This window comes from Vanellus vanellus (genome assembly GCF_965231255.1).
Source record: "Vanellus vanellus genome assembly, chromosome: 18".
In the NCBI taxonomy this organism is placed as follows: Eukaryota; Metazoa; Chordata; class Aves; order Charadriiformes; family Charadriidae; genus Vanellus; species Vanellus vanellus.
In genome coordinates, this window is record NC_138923.1 from 7,562,615 (window position 1) to 7,584,267 (window position 21,653).

Consider the following 21,653-nt stretch of genomic DNA (forward strand, 5'->3'; position numbering starts at 1 on the left):
AGGTTAGGGTGCCATCACAGCCTTGCTCACCGCTTCTCCACCACGCTTACACCAGAGCGCTGGGGCAGTGGGTGAAGTCTCTCTAGGTGCAGAGGACTTCAGCTGAGGTTGGGCCCTGCTGTACCAGTGGGGCTGGAGGCAAATCCCAGCTCTGATCGCTCTTATAGACACCCTTGTTCAAAGTCATCCATGTCCCTGCAAGACAAAGGGTTTCTGGTAACCAGCTGTAGCTCTTCATCCTGTCCAGGGGTGAAGCTCGCCCATGGCAAGGTGATGCATCTGTGCATGAAGGTTTTGCTGTGAGAAACCGCCATCCAGACCTGGTAGGCATCGTGGTGCGGGAATGGTGTGTCCAGCAGCTTGTTCTCAGAGAAAAGGGGATTATTTGGGGCTACTCCTGTCCTTCTCTTGGGGACTGAAGTTAGATGTGATGCTTTCTTTTCCTTGCCCTTGGTGGACGCTCACGGGGGACAGGGTTGGACTAAGACCCTTGGCTGACCTACCCCCTCTTGCGAGCCACAGCAGGGTGCTTGCCAGCCACCGGGACTGGGGGCGATATGTGTGGAGATGACGTCTCCCACCTCCCCGGTTTGCCCTCAGACATGATCTAAGGAATCCTGACTGTGGGGAACTGCTGTTCTGTGCGTGGGAGAGGGGCTGAGCTTTTCCAGCTGGCCTTCAGTCTGAGTCTCCAGCAGCAGCCGGTCCTAGAGCAGTACCAGGCCACGAGCCGGGGCCAGATCCTGCCCGGAGCACCCCTCCCATGCACAGCAAGTTTAGGGCATCTCCTTGGGCAAGGATGGGCTTGTGCCCAGCACCTGGCAGGAGCCTGGCAAGGGGCTTGGCCAGCCCGGGATGCAGCTGAATCAGTTTGGGGACATGCTGCTCCCATACCAGCTCCAGCATCCCCACTGCTGGGCACGACGGTGTCACCACCAATTCCTGTCGAGCTCTGGCCCCGTGGGCCGTCCCCCCATGCCGGGTGGGCTGTGCTGGAGGAGAAGGTGGGGTCGGGATACTCATCAGCTTTGCTTGAATCCACTGTGCATCCCACAAGCAGCCACTGAGCCCCGGTTGCGTGGTCTCATCACTCTCTAATGTGGACCCCTCTGCCGGAGGGGATGGGCTGGGTAGGGAAATCATCTCCTGTGTGTGTGTAACATCCCAAGGAAGAGGTGGCAAACCCATGACACAAGGGAGCCTCTCCTGCCCAGAGCTTGCAGCCTCAGTAGCAAGGGGAAAGCAAAACACCTGGAAAAACTCATCCCTGCAGGATGCAAATCCCCTTAAAACTGGTTGCGGAGACATGCAAGGCAATTATTAAGCTGAAAACCCTTTTCTTTCTCCCCAGAGGTTGACAGTGGGTTTGCCACTGGCCGCCGGCTCCCAGGCAGCTGATGCACATCTCCTCGGTGCTGGGAAATTCGCTCTTCCCAGCGGAGCTGGCTCCGGCTGTCAGAGCCCAGGTCAATATATGGTAATGGAGCTTTGAAACGGTGCTGCTGCGGGAGCCGCTGCCGAAGACTCTGATTCACAGCTCCCCTCCGGTGCTTTCTCCCTGCAGTGTGCATGGAGAAGGAGAATAAAATAAATAAGAGCAGAAGGGAAGGGGAGGAAGGGAGCTTCAATTACAAATGAGGACTAAGTTTCCAGGGCTCCTGCGGGCAGCTCAGCTGAGCAGTGGGGGGGGGCAGAGCCTGTGGTCCCCCCCGTGCATCCCCCATTTTTGCAGCCCCCCCCCTGCAGAGTGGGGCTGGTGGGTGTCGGGGTCTGCCCAGGAGCATCGCACCACGCTGGCCTGCCCGTCTCCCTGCATGCTGTCACCCTCCGTCCCTACGGCTCAAATCTGCAGGGTGCCACAGTCTGGAGAGGGATCCCCTCTGGCACAGACTGTAATTAGCATTACCTGAGAAGCTGCTAATGAGGTCTGGTGACTGTCTGGTTTTGCTGCCCCACGGAGACGCCTCCGCAGTGATGTGCCCTTGCCCTGGTCCAGGGGACTGGGCTGCCCCGTGGCAGCAGGCAGGGGTGGCACTTCCACCCGTGGGTGCTGGTCTGGAGGCATCAGGGGGTGCCACGGACCCACAACCCAGCCAGGCTGGTGTGAGTGGGAGAGAAGTGGGGTCCCCGTAAATCACTGTGGGGCAGAAGAGGGTGCTGGGGTGGTGCTGGGTCTGCCTTTCCTCCACCTCCTCTTGATTTTGGGGCTGTGAGAAAATCGGTGACCCCCACCAATTAAAGCGAAAAACCCACATGTGGGGCATGATCACCCCGCGCTCACCCCTGGGGCTGAGAAATGGAGGAGCTCAGCTCCATCCGTGCAGCCAAAGGTCCAACCAACCCCCCCTCCCCGGGTTCCCGAAGGAACAGGGCCGGGGTTCACCCCGCTGGGGGGGTCCGGTCCTGCCCGGCCCCGTGACCTGGGGACCAGGGTGACCTGGGGGAAGCCCAAACCCCGCAGCCCGGGCTCACACACGAAGCTTTCGACATTCCCAGCAGCTTCCACAAGATGGACCTCGGAGCGAGAGGAGGTGCCGGGGAGGGGGACCCATCCCATCCCATCCCACTCCATCCCATTCCATCCCGTCCCGTCCCGCCTGCTCCCGCCATGCCATCCGGAGGAGGCTCAGAGTCCGGCCAGGCGAGCCCCGGCATGGCACGGCCTCCCGGGCTCTGTCTGCTGGTCCTGCTGGGGCTGGGGCTGGGGCTGGGGCCGGGGGCGGGGGGCTCGCCCGCCTGCTGGGACCCCCGGGGTCAGCCCCGCCGCTGCATGCCTGTCTTCGAGAACGCCGCCTTCGGCCGTGCCGCCCAGGCCACCAACACGTGCGGTTCCCCCCCCGAGGACTACTGCCAGCAGATGGGCGCCCGCCACGCCAGCGCCCTGTGCCACCGCTGCGATGCCACCGACCCCCATCTCCACCACAACGCCTCCTTCCTCACCGACTTCCACAGCCAGGAGGAGAGCACTTGGTGGCAGAGCCAGTCCATGGCCTTCGGCATCCAGCACCCCAACTCTGTCAACATCACCCTCCACCTGGGTAAGTGCCGGCGGGAGCCCCCGCGGTGCCGGCGAGGGAAACCGGCAGCGAGTGCATCGAGACCCGGGTGCATGGCCGGGGGGATGGATGCTCTTGCACCCCCCAGCTCTTGGTGCTGCTTTTAGGTTAAAGACAGGAACCTCCCCGGAGGGTTTTAGGGGGTGCAAGGAGGGGGATGCCCTCTGCGAAGGGTAGATTGCTGAAAAGACCTGGGGAGGGTCTGCCCTGTCCATCAGCCGAGTCCCAGTCCCTTGCAGGGTGACATGCCCGCCTGTGCTGCTTCCCAGCCAGCCGTGCCCGGGGTGCCTGCTCTCCCGCTCCCCCAAGGCTCCTTTTAACTGATTATGCGAGTTTGCGGAGAAGGCAGCAGGCAGGGGGAGGCACAGACCCCCCCGCGAGAGCCTTGCCACCGGGGTGGGCACCGTGGGTGCCAAGCTGTGCCGTTTTGCCCCTTGTGCATTGCTGAGGATTCCCGGTACGTCTCGGGGGGGACAGAGCTCTGCACACACCGTGCAGCCCCCGGCAGGCTTCCCCAGCTGGGATCCCACCCTGTGTCTTTTAAATATTGTGCAAGCCAACCGCTTGGAGCGTACTCAAACCCATGGGGTGCGCCTGGCATTTTAAAAAGGATTTTTAACACTTTCCTGCCATCTAAACTATCCTGGCCATTGACCAGCGCTGTAAAATCTTCATTCCCTGCCGTCTCCTGCCATCTGCATGCCGAAGGGGGGTAGCGGAGGGGCTGCAGTTGGAGCCGGTAAGGGGACGGCTGAGCGCGTGGTGTGGGACGGAGCCGTGCCGGTGGGACCCGGTGGCTGGAGTCGGGGTGACGGTGGAGGGTCTGTGCTTGCCCCGGCAGGGACGCGGGAGCTGCCCGGCTGGGCGGAGGTCACTGCTTTCCCAGCCCCCTGCGAGCGGGCGGACATCTGGTCCTCGTCCCCGGGCTGGGGCTGGGCTCCCCACCGGGCATGGGAAGCGATGCCGGAGGAGCGTGCCATGCCCGGTCACTGCTCCGGCTCCTGCCAGCCCCGCGGGAGGGGATCTGCCGGCCCCTCACCCATCTAGTGCAGGCTGTCACGTTGCCCCAAATTCGTTTGTGTTTGACCTGGAGCGTAGACAACCCGAATGCAACCTGTGTGGCTGAGCAAGCCGCCGCTGGGCAAGTTTGTGGCCACCAGTCCCAGCTCGGCACACAGATATGTGCGGGCTCCGCACGCCGATGCGTGAAGCCTCCCCGAGCCTCAGCGCTTGCTTCCCCATCTCTGTCTTTCTCCGGCTCTTCCCCAGCACCTCTGCAGACCCTGCGGGACCCCGCACTCGGGTTTCCAGTAGAGTCTTGTCCAGTCCCCGTGACCACCCTGCTTGTGCCTATCTCCCACTAACACATCCAAGGCCACAACGTTGCACCAAGCCCATCTTCACCCCCAGTCCCTGCATCCCTTCCTGAGCCGAAGCATCCTCCTGCAAACGTACCCTTATATCTCACCATGCTAAAAAGTGCCATTTCTGTGTGCCCGGAGCATTGCTGTCTGACCTTTCCCACAGCCGCCGGGCCCCTTTCTTGTCCCATCTGCAGACCTTTTTATCGCTACCTTAATGCTTTCACTTGGGTTATGGAGGGAAAACCCAACAGGCCCCTGGAGCTCCTCAGGACATGGCCCAGAATGAGTCCTCGAGTCCTCGCTGGTGTGCTCCACCCAGCAATTGGGGTTTTTTAACCCATGTGGCTCGTCCCTGCCAGCCTGCTCATCTCCCTCAGTCCCGAGTCAGACGTCTTATAGCTTCTCCAGCGTGGTTACCTGGGGACCTTATTAAATAAGATATCGAATGAGTTGGACAAGACCTGTGTTTACCTGCATGCTGTTGATTGGCATTAATTAGATTATCCTCCTCTAAATCTCTCTTCTCTGGGAGGTTTCAGCCGTGCCGTTACAGTGCATTGGACTCGGAGCGGATCGATAATCCCGAACGCCTGTGGCTGTTGCGTTTAGCCTGTCAGATGTCAGGGAGGAACCCAAAATATCCGCGGGCTTGCAAAGACAACAGGCACCGGGGCTCCTCGGGTAGCTCTTGGAATGCCAAGGGCTCATGTCAGCGTCTAGATCAGGCAGCGTCTGCGTCTGTGACTCTGACGCTGATTTTCCCGTGGGATGCGAGCCTGTGGCAGGCTCCCGGGGCTGGGGTTCAGGGGGTTTGGAGGTGGCTGGGAACACGTAGGTGACGTGACCGTCGCACGCCAAAGCCCTTCGCCTGGAGCCCCTGGCGCGGTACAAGCTGTAGTTTGGGCTCTGCGGGAGGCGGGTGAACACATGGTTTGGAGGACAGCACAGCTGGGAGAGCATCCAGGGGTGCTGGTGCCGTCACCCTCAGCTGCCTGCCCACTCTGCACACCCCCCCTGGTGTCCCCATCCCATGGCACACTCAGCTCTGGGACATGTCACATCTTGCCAATCAGGAAAAGGGAGACAACCAGCCCGGGTTATTGTCTGGATTCTTTTTTTTTTTTCCCTGAGCAGAAGTTGGCTGATTAAAAGGCCTGTTTGGGAAAAGCGGGCGCTCCCTCGGGATGCTTCCCCAGAGCAGCGAGTCTCCCCCACCCCAGCTGGAGGCACCGAGATCGGGGTCCCCCAGCCCAGTCCAGCCCACCCCCCCTCGCACGGGGCCGCGCGGGGCAGGGGCTGTTTATTGACACAGCGTCGAACTGCCTTCCTCTCCCAGAGGAAACTGCTCCGGGAGGCGATGGCCCCGACCTCGCTGTTTAGCTAGACATCCCCCCCGGGACCGTGCTGTCTGGGAACCGGCGCCCGCCGGGCGTCCCCCCACCGTGGGGTGCGGGACAGGGGCACCCCCGCTGTCGCCAGCCCCGGAGGGGTCCTGGAGGGATGTGAATTTGCGGGGAGGCACAGGGGAGTACGGCAGCAGGGGGGGGGACAGCCCCTTCTCAGCCCTCGTCACCTCCGGGTGGGCTGCGAGCGGGTCTGTTGTCCCCCCCGAGCGCTCGGCCGGGTGCTCCCTGTGTCCCTGACGGGAGGCAGCTGCTTTTCCCAGCGCCGGTAGCCGGGCTGCCTCGGCTCCCCCGCAGCAAAGTCGCAGCACATATGCGACAGTATTCATATGGGCCCAATTAAAGGCTTGTTTTCCTAGTCCCAGAATAACCCCTCTAACATTCCCAACTCATTATCTTTTCAAATAAAGCCAAAACCTTGCAGCTAATTGTTTTGCGCTGTCAGGAGCGGTGTTGTTATGGAGCAATCCGGTCTTTGAGCTGGTCCTTCATCTCTGGCAATTAAGTGGTTCTGATGTTCACTTTGGTGTTTTCTTCCCCTCTTTTTGCTAATTCTTTCAAGCACTTTCAGAGCTGCGCCATCTGCCCCGGGGTTTGGTGGCCTCTCTTTGTCTTCGTGCCGGCAAAGACGGCAGCGGTGCCGGGTCCTGGCACGTGGCTCCCGGTGAAGGGACCGGCCTTGACCCCTTCCGCCTCCCCACCCCTGTGGCACCGCTGCCGCGGGGACGCTGCTCCGCGCCGTGGGGAGGTGGTTAGAGCCTCGGTGCAAACCCGCTGGGTGCGTCCCCACAACGGGTGAGCGGTCGCACTGGGGCGAGAGCCGATTTGGGGCTGGCCGGGCTTTGGGCTGCAGCGAGGAGGAGCTGGTTAAGGGCAGCTGGACGGTCATGTCTGCTTTGCACAAAACCGCTCCGCTTCTAGCCCTGGCGGGGAGAGCGGGACGGTGCAGGTGTCGGATGCCAGTAGCCGTGCAGGAGTGGGCACCGGGATGATTTCAGCCCTGGTGTAGGCTGCGGTGCCCATCAGGCAGCCGGGAGAGGGTGACAGCGCGGTGGGTCCGTCCCCAGGCAAAGCCTACGAGATCACCTACGTGCGGCTGAAGTTTCACACCAGCCGCCCCGAGAGTTTCGCCATCTACAAGCGCAGCCGCGCCGAGGGGCCCTGGGTGCCCTTCCAGTACTACAGCGCGTCCTGCGAGAAGACCTACGGGAAGCGGCAGCGGCACTACCTGCGGCCGGGGGAGGACGAGCAAGTGGCCTTCTGCACCGACGAATTCAGTGACATCTCCCCGCTGAGCGGGGGCAACGTCGCCTTCTCCACCCTCGAGGGACGGCCCAGCGCCTACAACTTCGACGGGAGCCCCGCGCTGCAGGTGCTGCTGGGGTGGGAGTGGGGTGGCTGCGTGGTCCCCCGGGACTGGGTGCACTATTGCTGGGGTAAAAGTGCCTGTGATGCCCTGCACCCCTCACCGTGTCCCCTGCAGGAGTGGGTGACCGTCACCGACCTGCTCATCTCCTTGAACCGGCTCAACACGTTCGGGGATGACATCTTCAAGGACCCCAAGGTGCTGCAGTCGTACTACTACGCCATCTCTGACTTCTCCGTCGGCGGCAGGTGAGGGGCAGCCGAGCCGGGGTGAGGGCAGCAGGGGGTCCCTTCCCGGGGCTGTGGGGCTGGGGCAGCTGCTGCCCACCTCGGTCTTGTTCAAATTGTGTTTTGGGGGCAAGATGTGGCTTCCTCCATGTGTAAACCGGGGCTGGTGGCACGGAGATGGGTGATGAAACATGGAGCCCTTCCAGTTGTGCAGGATGAGGTCGTTTCCCCGCAAGCCCTCTCCATATCATAGAATCATAGAATGTTTTGGGTTGGAAGGGATCTTTAAGATCATCCAGTTCCAACCCCCTGCCCTGGGCAGGGACACCTCCCACCAGACCAGGTTGCCCAAAGCCCTGTTTGCCACCAGCTGTATTTGCTTTGCCCTCTCCCAGTCCCACGGCTTTTAACACCACTGGGGAACATGTTGCTCCTCCTGTGGCCCTGCTTGGTCCCTGTGGACAACAAAAGAGGGGTCCTCGGATGCCAGTGGAGAGGTGCCCTGAGGCTGCAGAGGCTGGTGGAGGAGCTTGGAGTCGGCACAGCCACGGCCAGAGGAACCGGAGTGGCTGCCAGCGGGATGGGGGAGCCGATGTGGGACAGAGATGTTGGTGGCACCCACACGGTGCTGCCCATGGGCTGTGCTGCCCGTGCCGTCCCCCGGCTGGGGGGTGGGAAATCTCTCCATCCCAGTCAGCGCTGCTTCCCCCCGGGCAGTGGGGCTGCTCCCAGCTGGCCGGCAGCCCCCGTCGCTGTCATGTCCCCCCCTCCTCCCCGGGCGCCAGCAGCTGGAGCTGGTTAGCATCTCACAAGGGCCACCCTCAGCGTGTGACCTCCCAGCTGGCTGGGACGGGAGCGCCTCGGGGACACCGCGGGTGCCCTCAAGGCCAGCACAGCCCCAGCTGCTTTCCGCCCCACGGCCGCCCCGGGCGAGCCGGCCCAGCAGCGGGGCCACACACTGCACAGCCTGGGCACCGTCCCGCTGCCGGCTGCTGCCCGCACCGGTGCTCAGAGCCTCTCGTCCCTGCGCCGCGGTCTCGCTGCAGGTGCAAATGCAACGGCCACGCCAGCGAGTGCGCGCCGGACGAGGCCGGGCAGCTGGTCTGTGTGTGCCAGCACAACACGGCTGGCACCGACTGCGAGCGCTGCCAGCCCTTCTACCAGGACCGGCCCTGGGCTCGCGGCACCGCCGAGGCCGCCAACGAGTGTCTCCGTGAGTATGGCCCGGGCTGGTCGCGGCGTGCAGCCGGCCCCGATGGGTTGCACTGGTGCTGCAGCAGCTCGTCCGGCAGCTCCTGCTCTTCCTGCATGGGGAGAAAGCGCCTGCTCCATCCCGTAAGGCTGCTTTGGGCAGGGAGGGGGGATTTGCACCCCAGGGCCCCCTTCACAGCATCACTCTGAGGATCCCCCGACATTTCCCTATCCCGTGAGTGCTGCTGTGTGCTCCGTGCATGGTGCCGCACCCACCTCTGTCTGCTTCCAATGGCAGAGGCATTGCCGAAAGCTCACGCTGCTGAGCCAAGCAGCTCCTCTGGCTCATCCATCCCCCCCGGAGGCTGCTTTAACCCCAGGGTGAGCCCTGTGCCCCCCCAGTGCTGACCACCCCTCCCGCCTCCCCCCCCAGCTTGCAACTGCAGCGGCCGCTCGGAGGAGTGTTTCTACGACCGGGAGCTGTACCGCCGCAGTGGCCACGGGGGCCACTGCCGCAACTGCCGCGACAACACGGCCGGTCCCCACTGCGAGCGCTGCCAGCAGAACCACTATCGCTGGGAGCAGCAGGCAGCCTGCCAGCCCTGCCACTGCCACCCCGCAGGTGCGAGGGGCTGCGCCGTGCCGGGCTCCGGCTGCAAAACCCCTGCCCTAGCCAGGGCTGGGCTGGGCGGCATGGTTTTGGTCGGTCCTCCCTTATCCGGGGTCTCCCCATCACCCCCCTCCCCGTGTCTCTCCCCACCTGGGGCAGAGCCTCAGGGCTCTCCGGGGTCCCCGCAGGCTCTCTGCAGCCCCAGTGTGACAGCTCGGGGACGTGCCTCTGCAAAGCCAACGTGACGGGCTGGAAGTGCGAGCGCTGTAAGGACGGCTACCACAGCCTCAGCGAAGGGGGCTGCAGGTGAGGAGGGGCCCAGCCCCGGGCAGGAGCAGCGGGACGGAACCGGGACTCACCTCGTGCCTTTGTCTCGCCCCATCCAGACCCTGCGCCTGCGACCCCGCGGGCAGCGTGGGCATCTGTGACCCCAACACGGGGCATTGCACCTGCAAGGAGAGGGTGGAGGGGCATTTGTGCAACAGGTAAGCACCGTGGCCCCGGGATGGGGGCGGGACCACGGCCCCTTTCCAGGCTGGGGTCAGTGCCGGGGCTCAGTGGTCAGTGCAGGGCAGGTGTCTTCACTCCTGCGGGGCATTGCTGCTTCCCAAGCGCCTACACACAACCCCTCGCAGGGGCTTCGCGGTGGGAATCCTGCAGGGTCGCTCCCTGCAGAGCCCGTGGCTGGCTGGCGAGGTGAGGGGCTGCATCCCTCTGGAGCACCGGGACTGGGCTCACTTGGAGCTGCCACCAGTGTCCCCCCCGGGGCGCTGCTGTGGCCCCTCGTGGGTATGCCTGCCCCTTGCCACCTGCCCCTGTTTCCTCCCTGTGCCCAGGTGCCAGCCAGGCTGGTTTAACCTGCAGCCCCACAACCCTGCCGGCTGCACCAGCTGCTTCTGCTACGGCCACTCCACCGCCTGCACGGCAGCAGATGGCTACGAGGTGACCCACGTCCGCTCCGACTTCAGCCAAGGTACCGACCCCCCAGCCCCGGGTGAAACAGAGGGCACAGCTGCACCAACGCCAGCCAAAAAACTCTGGCAGTTTGGGAAGGCAGAGCATCCCGTTTTGGGGCTGAGCATCCCGTTTTGGGGCCGAGCATCCTGCCCTGGGGCTGAGCATCCTGCTCTGGGGCTGACTGGTGATGGTGGCTGGAGGGTGATTTCTCTGGCTCACCCCTGCTTTTGCGCCCAGCTCCACGGGGACGGGCTTTCTCTGGCTCCCTGTGGCATCCCTCCATGCTGACCTGCTCCCGGGGCTGTGCATGGTTCGGGGAGGGCTGCGGGGCTGCATGCAGCCATCCTACCCCACCCCACCCCACCCCACCCCACTAGGGATGGCAGGGAGCACTAAAAATCATCTCAGAAAGGTAAAAACTAAAAGGATGGAGCCTGGTGGGAACTTTGCCCCTTATTCCCTCCTCTCCCCATCCTCAGCTGGGATGGGGCAGGGCAGATGGGAGCTGGGGCAGCGGGATGGGGTGCTCTCTCCCAGCTGCAGCCAGGGCTGTGCGTGGCAGGGCTGGATGTGTGCGGGATGTTCAGGGAAACCCTGCCATCTGCCGCACAGCCCGACTCGTGCAGCCCCGGCTGCAGGCACACCGCGGCCCCCACTCGCCGGGACCCCCGTCTGCACCCCGGCAGGGTACGGGCACCCATCGCGGCTCTCTGTCTCGCCTGTACCCCGACAGTGAGCAGATGGAGGCGAACACGCCAGGCGCGGGTTTATCCTGACTGATTGCCTTTCATCCGCGCTGCCAATTGCTGTGCTGCCGTAACGTCTTCCACGGCCTTGAAACGGAGCCAGGCTTTAAACTGAGCCTTTTTTCCACCCTTCATGCAGCCAATTTGGGGCTGCTCTTTTAGGGACAGGTTTGGCAGATCCCTGGGCTGGGTTGCAAGAGGCTCAGCAGGTCCGGGCAGCGCAGGGCAGGGTGCGGCAGCCCCCTCCCCGCCTCCTAAAGCCCCGCTCCCCAAAGCGCTCCCCAACCCACAACTGAGCTGCATCAGCTGCAAGTTTCCCGTGCTGGGTGAAAGGGTCCAAATTTGGGTTGATTTGATAATCGAGTGCAGCCCACTCGAGAGCCGGGGAGGGATTTCCAAGCCTTCACACTGCGGGCGCCCGGGGCTGGAAGAAATAACTAACCTTAGGGAGTGTGGGGAGGGGGGGGTGTAACTGATTTCCGAAGGAAACCAACTTAATGCAATTACTCCCCATCTCTCCCTGGGCTTCCTGCCCCTCCAGCCCACAGTAATGTTGGAACTGCAGCACAGCAGAGGGGCAAAAGTTTAAAGATAATAATTTCCTCCAAATCTAAGAAAACAAACAGATATGGGGGCGGCTGGGGCCACTCTCCAGTGCGTGAGAGCGCAGAGCCCGAGCGAAGCAGGGTGTTGCAAAGCACCAGCCCCTTACAAGACCCTGGAGAGTCTCGGGAGCAGGGACAGAGCCCCCAAAAGCAGCACCCCGCTGGCGCTGGGCTGGTGGGGGCTCGCTGCTCCCTTTGCCCGTGTGCCACTGCTGTGTGCCCTCACGCAGGGCTGGAGGGCTGGGCTGCCGCTGCTCCGGGCACCGCGGACCTGCCTCTGCGCTGGGCTGACGGGGAGATCGTCACCGAGTGGGATAGAGAGGAACCAGTGGATTTTCTCGCGCCAGGTACCATGTGTGCCGCATCCCTGAGGTCCTGTTCTGTCACAGGGACCCGCCGGTGCTCTCATGGGACATCGCACCTCTAAGCTGGTGCGTGAGGTGCTGTGCTCCATCCCAGAGCTGAGCGTGGTTTGGTAACACGAGGCATTGGGGGGATCAGGGTGGTGGGCTGGGACCCTGGGAAGGCAGGTTGGAGCTGGCCCTGCTCTAGGACGGTGACTGTGGCTCCTGGTGATGCTGGTGGGAACAGGACCGCGCCAGGGGTACATCCATGTCCTACAGACTTTGCTCCTCTCTCCCCCACAGAGAAGTTTCTGCAGAACCAGCGCCTCAGTTACGGGCAGCTCCTGTCCCTGCTGCTGGGAGCGGAGGGGAACGGGACGGGGATGGAGTCTGGGGTGCCCCGGCTCCGGGTCCAGCTGGTGCTGGAGGGTGAGGGGATGGAGATCACCATGTCCAGCAGCGAGAGCCAGCCCCAGCGCGGAAAGCAGGCTGTCACCTTCAGGTACCTCTCACAGCACTTTGGGGGACCTCGGCTGGGTTTGGGACACAGCGTGTCTGATCTTGCCTGGGCTGCCCCGTGCTGAGGGGTTCAGCCCCGCTCCCTGCCCCCTTCGGGGATTTAACTGTGCCCCCAGCGCTGTGCCCGGGTCTCGAGCTGAGCTGTCCTGCGGTGGGTGGCTGTCAGGCTGGCCCTGTCCTTCCTCCCTCGCTCCTCCTCCAACAGGCTGCACGAGGCAGAGGAGGGTGCAGAGCCTTTGCTGTCGGCCTTCAGCTTCCAGCGCCTGCTCTCCAACCTGACCGCCCTCCGCCTCCGCGTGAGCCATGGCCCCATGCAAGGTGGGTGGCTCCATGCAACGTCCCCATGCTGGGGACCAAGCTGGGATGGGGCTGGGGACATTGGAGCAACATCGGGCTCTCAGGGATGAGAGGCGTTGCAGGGACTATGTCGGGGCAGGGGCTGGCTCCTCTCTGTGAACATCCCTGGGCTCTCCAGGAGGTATTTTAGGGTCTCCTTACGCCTGTCTGGATTATTTCCAGGCAGGATGGAGGGAGCAGAGCTGGGACACGGGACATCCCATCCTCACGCCGCCCTCCCTTCTTGCAGGCAGGCTGTCCCTGAGCGAGGTCCAGCTCACGTCCGCTCGCCCCGGGCCGGGGGCACGGGCGGGCTGGGTGGAGGAGTGCACGTGTCCCCCGGGCTATGTCGGGCAGTTCTGCCAGTCCTGCGCGCCCGGCTTCAAGCGGGAGATCCCCTTTGGCAGCCCCTTCATCCGCTGCGTGCCCTGCGCCTGCAACCAGCACGGGGACTGCCACCCCCTCGCAGGTGCGCACCCCACCGACCCCAACTCGCCCCACCACCCCGTGCACGGGTGACAAATCCGTGACTTGGCTTGCGTGCGAGGGATGCTGGAAACCATCTGTGAGGCTGCGATACCCCAAACTTGCAAGTTGGATTGCTTGGCTGGTTACAGGGACTGGGTTCATAACCGCAGAGATAATTAATGAAGTGCAAAACCAGTGGTCATTTAGAATAAGAGGGGCATCTTTCATGGTACTTTGTGACCAGAAAGGAGGAGAAAGGAAAGGTGTTGGTCCTCGGAGGAGTGGGGAGGCAGAGGCCAGGGCAGGAGAGAGGCAGAGGGTTGTGCCAGGAGGGGTCTCGCAGGCAGAATCACTGCCCAAAGAGCGGAACAGGACCGGGCTCAGCCCCGGCGCCCGCAAACTGGGGGTGAACCTGAGCTGAGAAACAAGTAAAAGAGCAGGAAAATGCAGCGGTGCCAGGCTCACGGGAAGGCACCAGAGGAGCCGCCTCTCGTGCTGCCAGCCCGAGCCCTGCTCTGCCTCCGGAGCCAGCTCAGAGGTGCGTGACTGTAGCAGGGACCGTGGCTTGAAGGGAGGAAAAAATCAAAAGCAAAGTCTTCGGGGCAGCACAGGGGTGGTTCACAGGGTGTTGGCTCTCCCGTCTCCTGCCAGGCAGTGTCTGGATGGCTTTGGAAGGGGGGCAGGATTGCAAACCGCTGCCCTGAAGCTTGAGGTGGCTGCGCGAATCCTGCGCCAGCCCCGCTGCTGCTGTCAGCCCCAGGGAAAGGGAGATCAGAGCCACGAGGGGCTTGTGAGACGCTGCCTTGCTCCCCGTCCACCCCTGCAGAAAGCAGCAGCTCTGATCAGTGCTGAAAAGAGCTTGGAAAAAAGAGGATGCTTTCGGTACCAGGACGGAGCCCCTGGGGCTCCTCGCTGGCCGGCTCCCCTCGGCAAGGAGCGACAATAGTGTATGGCCGGGATGGAAAGGGCTGGAAGAGGCGGCGGTGTGCTCAGCCGGTGCCCCTGCCCTGCCAGGGGAAACACGGCAGCAGCTCTGCAAACTCGCCCCTCGTCTCGCAGAGCCGGGGCTGGCACCGCCGGCCGCGGTCCCCAGGGACGGGGCTAGGCTTGTCGTGTCCCAGCCCTGGTGCTGCCAGCCTGAGCCAGCCCACATGCTTCCTTTCGTTTATTTTTCCACTCCTTCTTGCCACCCGCTTTTTCTTTCTTTTCCATCATCCGGCTCCGCCTGGGTGTGGGGAAAATGGAAAAATACCCATTCCCTCCTGCGCAACCCGGCTGGTATGACCTGACTCCACAAATCATGGGAAAAAATCCTCCCTTCAGCTCCTTCTCTCTCTCTCCAGTCAAGCAGAGCATCTGCCTGGAGGTGGGGGGGTCCTCGAGCATCCTTCCTCCTCCGCCTCCCCCCAGCTGAATTCGGAAGGCTGTGACTCACCGACTCGGCTCGCGAGGAGACGCTCGCTCCCCGCTGGGGTGCCGGTCGGCTGCTTGTGTTTTCCATGACAGGCTGGAAACGACGCGCCTCATCGCTGGGAAATGTGTTGTCGATTATCGCAGGCGCCGACAGACTCCGTGCACGTTGATGGTGCTGCCTGCGTGCGCCAGCACCGCCTCGTCCCTGTGCCGCGGGGGAGCGCGCGGCTGGCGCCGGGGCCCCGGCGTCCTCTGCAAAACCTTCTCCCTTGAGCAAGGACAGGGCAGGGAGGGAAAAGTGTTCCAAGTCCCGGTTGGGGATGTGCAATCCCAGCATGATCCATCCCTTGGCTGGAGTTGCACATCCCTCTCGGTACCTGCGGTGTGCCACACTCAGCACTCGGCTCTCCATCCCTCCCGCTGTCCCCACTGTTATTTGGGGATGGGTTTTTGCAGACCCTCCGCTCTGTTTTCCTCCTCGCAGGACACTGCCGGTGCTTGCACAATACAGAAGGTCCCTCCTGCGAGCGCTGCAGCCCCGGGTTTTACGGCAACCCCTTTGTAGGGCGCTTCGATGACTGCAAGCCGTGCCCCTGCCCCGGCCGCTCGCCCTGCACCGAGATGCCCGGCAGCGGGGAGGTGGTCTGCACCCACTGCCCCCCGGGGCAGAGAGGTGAGGCTGTGGGTGGGTGGGTGGGTGGGTAAAGGGGCCGCGGGCAGCACGGGCACAGCCGGACCCTCCCCACCCTTATACCTTCCCCAGGAAAACGCTGCGAGCTCTGCGACGATGGGTTTTTCGGGGACCCCCTGGGGCAGAGGGGCCCCGTGCATCCCTGCGTCCCCTGCCAGTGTCACGGGAACGTGGATCTCAACGCCGTGGGGAACTGCGACCCTGTGTCCGGCCGGTGCCTGCGCTGCCTGTACAACACAGCGGGCGAGCACTGCGAGAGGTGTCGGCCGGGCTTCTACGGGGACGCTCTGGCTCCCGAACCCGCTGGGAAGTGTGCACGTATGTACGGCCCCAGGGGGCTGGCCCTGCTCCCCTGGGTCCCACCGCAGCCAAAATCCTCCCAGCAGTGGAGGCAGAGGGTGGAAGGGGAATGCCCGGTGGGTTTAGGGGCTGATGGATGATCTGGGTTGGCCCCAAACACTCAGGAATGGCCTTTGCTCCCTCTCTCCACTGCCGTCCTTCCCTGGAGATACCCTGGTCTGCAGGGGCTCAGCCTCTCGGGGCCCTGTTTGATGGGGGGACGGAGTCCTCCGCGTTGTGAGGGTCTCAGCCCCAGTGCCCCATTCCCACAGTCCCACCCTGCCAGCCCCATGCCGGGATTTTGTCTCCCATAGCTTGCGATTGCAACCCCGACGGCTCAGCCCCGGGGCAGGAGGGCTGCGATCCCGGCACGGGCCAGTGCCACTGCCTCCCGCACGTGACGGGCAGAGCCTGCGGGCTCTGCCAGCCCGGCTACTACGGCCTGCAGCCTGCCGTGGGGTGCAAGAGGTATGTGGGGCACGGCGTGGGGCTGCGAGGGGGCAGCGGTGGCTCTGTGTCACCGGCTGTGGTCTCTGCTCTTTGCATGCGTTGCTCGCTCATCATCCTCTTCCACCCCTCGGTGCCAGCTGTGAGTGCCACCCAACGGGGTCACGGGAGAGTGGGTGCCACGCGGTGACGGGGCAGTGCTCCTGCCAGCCGGGTGTCACGGGGAAGCAATGCGACCGGTGCCACCACGGCTTCTTCGGCTTCTCAGCCAGGGGCTGCCGAGGTAACAAGGATGGGGACTGCGCCTCGGTCCCAAAATCAGGGCTGGCAGCCGTGGCGTGACACCTTCCTGCCACCGTTGCAGCCTGCAGCTGCTCCCCGCTGGGCTCCGTCACCCCGCAGTGCCACGAGAACAGCACCTGCCTCTGCCGCCCCGGCTTCGTGGGCTACAAGTGCGACCGGTGCCAAGCCAACTTCTTTCCCGACCCGCCGAGCTCCCGCTGCCAGCAGTGTCCTGCCTGCTACGGGCTGGTGAAGGAGGAGGTACAGCCCGTGCCCTGCCGAGGTGGGCGCAGCGCCCCGGCCCCCGCGCTGCCTCGCCGACCGCCCGTGTCCCCGCCATGTCTCGCCTGCAGGCCGACGGGCTGAAGGCCAGGCTGCAGGAGATGGAGGAATGGCTGCAAAAACCTGGCTGTGACGCGCGCCCCGGCCAGTCCCCAATGCTGGGAGATGCGCCGCGGGGGGACGGGCTGCCCAGCCCCCACCTCCTGCAAGGTATAGGGGAGACCCCCCCTCCCTCCGCCGTGGGGGGAGCCCCATGCCACCCTTCGGGGGACCCTCAGGGTGCTGTCACATGCCGGGTGGGTGCAAGGAGGTCCCAGGTCAGCGCTGGGCTCAGCATGGGTGATGGGGTGACCGAGGAGGGGGGAGGACAGCTTGGGGGGGCATGCTTTTTTGTGTAGGACAGAGCACCGCAGGGATGCTTGCACCCGGGAGGTTTTGGAGCCGCCAGTGATGGGCATTTCTGGAGGCTGAGCAACGACACAGGGGGTGCCCTGTGGGTGCTGCGTCCCTGGGTCCCTCCTGAGCACCCGGCAGGGACTGCCTTCCCCTTTCATTAGGAGGCAGAAGGGGGGGGGTGCTCGGCCATGGGGCAGCCCCATAGGCAAGCGGGGAGCCCCGAGCACCTCTGTGGGCAGCAAGCAGCTGTTTGTGCTGTCCGCAGGAGCCCGGGCTGCCCTCTTGGCACAAGTGGGACGGCTGGCAGGGGCGCTGGGCACCGCGCGGGGACGTCTCAGCAATGCCAGCTGGGCCACCGCCTGCTTCGGCCACGGACTCCCCAAGACCTGCATCCTGCTGTCGGAGATCGGCACCACGCTGCAGTCAGCGCAGCGGGAGATCCTGCACGCTGCAGACACCCTGGCTACCACGGTGCGGGCTCCTGCTGGCCCCAGGCTGCCAGGGGGGGTTGGTGGCCATGCTGGGGGGCAGTGGGATGTGCAGGACTGGTGAGGTGGGTTGTGACCAGCACTGCGGGTGAGTGGGAAAGCCTGGGGTCCGCGTGGGTATAGCCCTCCTTGCAGCTGAGTCAAGAGGTGTTATTTCCCTTGCCCGCTCCTGTTTGCAAACCTCCTCCGGCCCCTCGGGAAGTTCTCGTTGGTGCTGGGCTGGTGGGGTCCGGGGGTCCCTGCTCCTCGCCAGCGTCTCACTGCTGCTGTTTGCGTTTCAAGGAGATTCCCCAGGAAATCCCTCAGCAGCCCACAAACTGGAGCCGCTGGGCACTGGAGGCACGGGCACTGGCTGAGAGGTATGCTTGCAAGTCTGATCCCAGCATAGACTCATAGAATGGTTTAGGTTGGAAGGGACCTTGAAGATCGTCAAGTTCCAACCCTGACCTGCTCTGCATGCACAGGCGGAGGAGGCTGCCTGCCTGGCTGGGGGTGCAGGGTGACCACTCCTGTCCCAGGAGGCCGATCCTAATATCATCTCTGCGGGTGCCCTTGTCCCTGCAGCCACAAGGACGCCGCGGCGCAGGTGGAGGCAGTGGTCGGGAAAGCCCTGCGTGCCTCCAACGCCAGCTCCCAGCTCCTGCGGGGCCTGCTGGAGGGGAATGCGACGTGGGATGCGCAGCGTGAGCTGGAGACCGGGTGAGGGGCTGGCAGCAAGGAGGCGGCGGGAGGGGACGGCAGCCCCTTCCCTCTGGCCAGGTCCCTTTTACAGGACTCAGTCATGGTGGCCTGGCACCTGCCCAGCAGGGACTTGACAGGGTCCCGTCAAACTCACTGCACCAGAGTGCCGAGAAGCAGAGAGCCGGGGTGCTCTGTGCTGGGGGTGTTTCGGACCCTTTCCCCCAGCGTTTCCCCCTACGACCGTGTCTGGGGCCAGGTCCCGAGCTGTCGTCTCTATCCTTTGGGCAACTGCAGTGCCCTGGGTGACCGTGGAGTTCTGTCCACATAGGTACGAGGAAATCCAGCGGGCGCGGGAGGAGCTGGGCGCTGGCGTGGCGGAGGTGGCAGCGGAGGCCAGGAGAGCTTTCGCAGCCGTGCAGCAGGCGAACGCAGACATGGCCGAGAAACTTCTGCAGGTGGCTGCACTGGGGCAGGTGAGCAGCGTGCAAGCTAAGGCTCCTGCTGGCATCCCTACCCCCTGCTTCACCCGTTGGGCAGCGCTGGGAGATGCTCTCATGGAGCCTTTGGCATCCCTGACCCCACAGCAGGCGCTGCCGGTGCAGGCGGGAGCGCTGGCGCAGGACCTGGCAGCGCTGGAGCAGGCAGCAGAGGCGCAGGAGCCATCGGCTCGGCAGGCTGTCGACACGTCCCGCGCTCTGGCAGCCGGATTGCGCCAGGAGCTGCAGAGGACTCGCGGCTTTGAGCAGGTAATTGCTGCTTACGTGCGCGGGGTGTCCCGGTGATGGGGACCCGCTGTTCCAGCTGGAGCTGTGGGCATGCCGGGTGCACCCCTCTCCTGCCTCCCACCTGGGGCACGGGGGGGTGGGTGAGTCCCCCTGCCCGCTGCTCCGGTGACCAGAGGCACCACGCCTGCAGCCAGGGAGCCAGGAGCGGATGTCTTAGGAGACATCTCCCCTCAGGATCCCGGATCTCCCAAGCAGCTCGCCGACCAAACGGGAGCGGGCCAGGTCCCACATTTCCCAGCTGGGTGCAGCTCTTTGCCCCCTCCCCAGCCTCACCCCTGCTCCCCTCTCCCCAGCTGCGGGACCGGGCTGGCTCTGCCCATGGCACGGCCACCTCGGCCGTCTCACGTGGAAAAACCGTGCTCTCCGATGCAGAGTCCCTCCTGGCCAGCTTGGAAGGTAAAAGACACCAGTCAGAGCATCTCTGGCCACAGCTCAGCTCTCATCACGCTGGCTCTGGGTGCCAAGGGGAGAAAGGGACAGTTCGGTAACAGCCGGGTTGTCCCCGCAGGCATGAAGAAGGTGCTGGGGCATCGGAAGGGCCGGACTGCCCTGAGCAGGAGGATGGCACTTGTGCGGGACCGGGCGATGGTGGAGGCCCAGAAGAAGATTAAACAGGCAGAGAAGACACTGGGAAACTCCTTGTCCATCTCCACCGCAGCCCGGAGGACGGCTGGAGAGGCTGAGCAAGTCTCTGAGGAGAGTGCCAAGGTCCGAGCGGAGGGATGTGGGGTTTGGGGAGCCCAAAGCGGGCTGCGGGGCACGGCCGGGCTGGCAGCCATGGCAGGCAGAGCCCCGGCCGTTGCAGGGCAGGGCTGCAGAGCTCCCAAACACGGCTTCTGCTGCCCCTCCAGCGCAGCCCACCCTTGTCTGCGTGCAGACCAGGGGGATGCACCCAACCAGGGCTCCAGCCCAGGAGCCAGCCGCAGTCCCCCTCTGTGTCCCCAGGTGACTGTCCCCATCTCCTTCCCTTTGCAGAGGGCACAGGCTGTGCTGCAGGAGAGTAAGCAGGTCCGCAAGCATGCCCGCCAGCTCGCCTCGCGTGCCAACGAGACCCAGCAGCAGCTCTCCCGGCAGGAGCACGTGGCTGAGAAGCTCAGGCGGGACCTGGAGGACACACAGCAGGTGAGTCGTGTCTCCTTGGGCAGGTCGTTTCCTCCAGAGCCTGGAAGGGGCTCTGCCCACAGCCCAAGGCATAGGGAGCAACCCAGCTTTTGGGCTCCACCATATGGTAAATGCCTTGGGGATATTCCTGGGATCCTGTCCCCTCTCCTGTCCAGTCAAGAATCAATGGTGTCCCTGATCTGGGTGTCTGTCTGTGTTGGAAGGTGGGGACAGAAGTGAGTGAGATGGCAAAAAGTCTCCAGGAAGCCCGGGGCTCGCTCATCTCGGACATTGAGACCCTGAACGACCTGCTGAGCAGCCTAGGTGAGACCGGGGCGGGAGCGGGGTGCAGGATCCCGGGGCAGGGCCAGGCTGTCGGGGCCCAGGGCTGTCCTGCTCGCCGGTGCTGGGTCTCCTGCCCGCTGGCCATCCGGGCTGAGCTGGGTGCCCTTTGGCTGAGATCGCTCAGGGTCTCAGCAAAGCTTCTTGAGGGCTCATGTCTCGAGGAAAGCCCTCGTGCAGCATGAATTGGGGCTTGCTGAGTGCCTGTGCTCATGCCTGGCGTGGGGCCACTGATCTCCCTTGGCATCTCCAGGACGAGCAGGGCTGGGTCAAGGACTCAGTCCCTTTGGAGCCAAGGGATGTGCTGGGCTGGGTTCGCTCACCGTTGCTGGTTGGTTTTGCTCCAGCTCCTCCTGCTTTGATCATCTGGGTACATTTCTGAGTGTTCCAGAACTTCTTGCATCCGAGAAGTTTTGCAAAGGGGTGGAAATCATCACCCATCCGTAAGAGAGAGATGTTCCCAGGCCCTGCCCGGAGCCACAGTCCTATTTCCTTATCAGTGATCTCTGGGAAGCTGCAATGCCTCCACGCCCCGCTGCACCCACTCCCTGTAGTTTGCCTGGTGCTGGGGGTCTGAGCCCCTGGAGTGTGTCCAGACCCTCTCCTGCCTGGCTCTCTGCCTCTCATCCATGTCCTCTCCCCTTGCCCAGGCAACCTGGAGCAGGACGTGCAGGCGGAGGCGGTGCTGAGCGCCGGGCGGCTGGAGCTGGAGCGGCTGTGGCTGCGCCTGGCCACGCCGGGTGCCCTGGCCGGCCAGCTCAGCCTGCTGCAGCAAGAGGCAGCACGGCAGCAGGAGAAGATCCAGGCATTTGAGAGCGACTTGGCCGAAATCCGGGCTGACAAGCAGAATCTGGAGGACATTTTGCGGAGCCTCCCCGAGGGCTGCTCGAAGTGACAGTGACAGGTCCCTGGCTGCTGCCCCATCACCTCCGTGCCCCCCTGCGCAGGGAGCGGCAGAGCGAAGGACACCCTGCGTTCACCAGCATCGATCCCTCCCACTGCTCTTCACACTGCTCACCATACAGTATCACACCCCAGGTCCTTATCTGCACCAGTTCAGGCTCAGCATCCTGAGCACCCTGCAGCATGACTTCAGCCACCAGCTCTGTCCTCGGGGCAGGGCGAAAACCAACTACCAGGGACCACTGGTGTTTCTGTGCGGGGGACGGAGCCATCACAAGGTTGGTTTCTCACCATGGAGTGAATGAAGGACC

The 21,653-nt window shown here is 63.9% G+C and overlaps 1 protein-coding gene across 1 annotated transcript; it reads left to right on the top strand.

Annotated features, from left to right (window-relative positions):
• Nucleotides 1–2,608: 2,608 nt before the first annotated feature.
• LAMC3 (laminin subunit gamma 3) lies at nt 2,609–21,334 on the top strand (the record flags this gene model as incomplete). Its single annotated transcript, XM_082492677.1, has 28 exons — nt 2,609–3,038; nt 6,891–7,195; nt 7,307–7,437; nt 8,463–8,629; nt 9,041–9,229; nt 9,406–9,523; nt 9,604–9,702; nt 10,054–10,190; nt 11,756–11,872; nt 12,173–12,371; nt 12,594–12,710; nt 12,979–13,193; nt 15,090–15,278; nt 15,369–15,614; nt 15,950–16,103; nt 16,223–16,365; nt 16,447–16,625; nt 16,718–16,856; nt 17,308–17,513; nt 17,813–17,889; nt 18,095–18,229; nt 18,540–18,684; nt 18,796–18,957; nt 19,290–19,392; nt 19,505–19,704; nt 19,972–20,118; nt 20,322–20,421; nt 21,090–21,334. 28 exons carry the CDS (start codon nt 2,609–2,611, stop codon nt 21,332–21,334), a joined length of 4,794 nt encoding a protein of 1,597 aa, XP_082348803.1.
• Nucleotides 21,335–21,653: the final 319 nt, after the last annotated feature.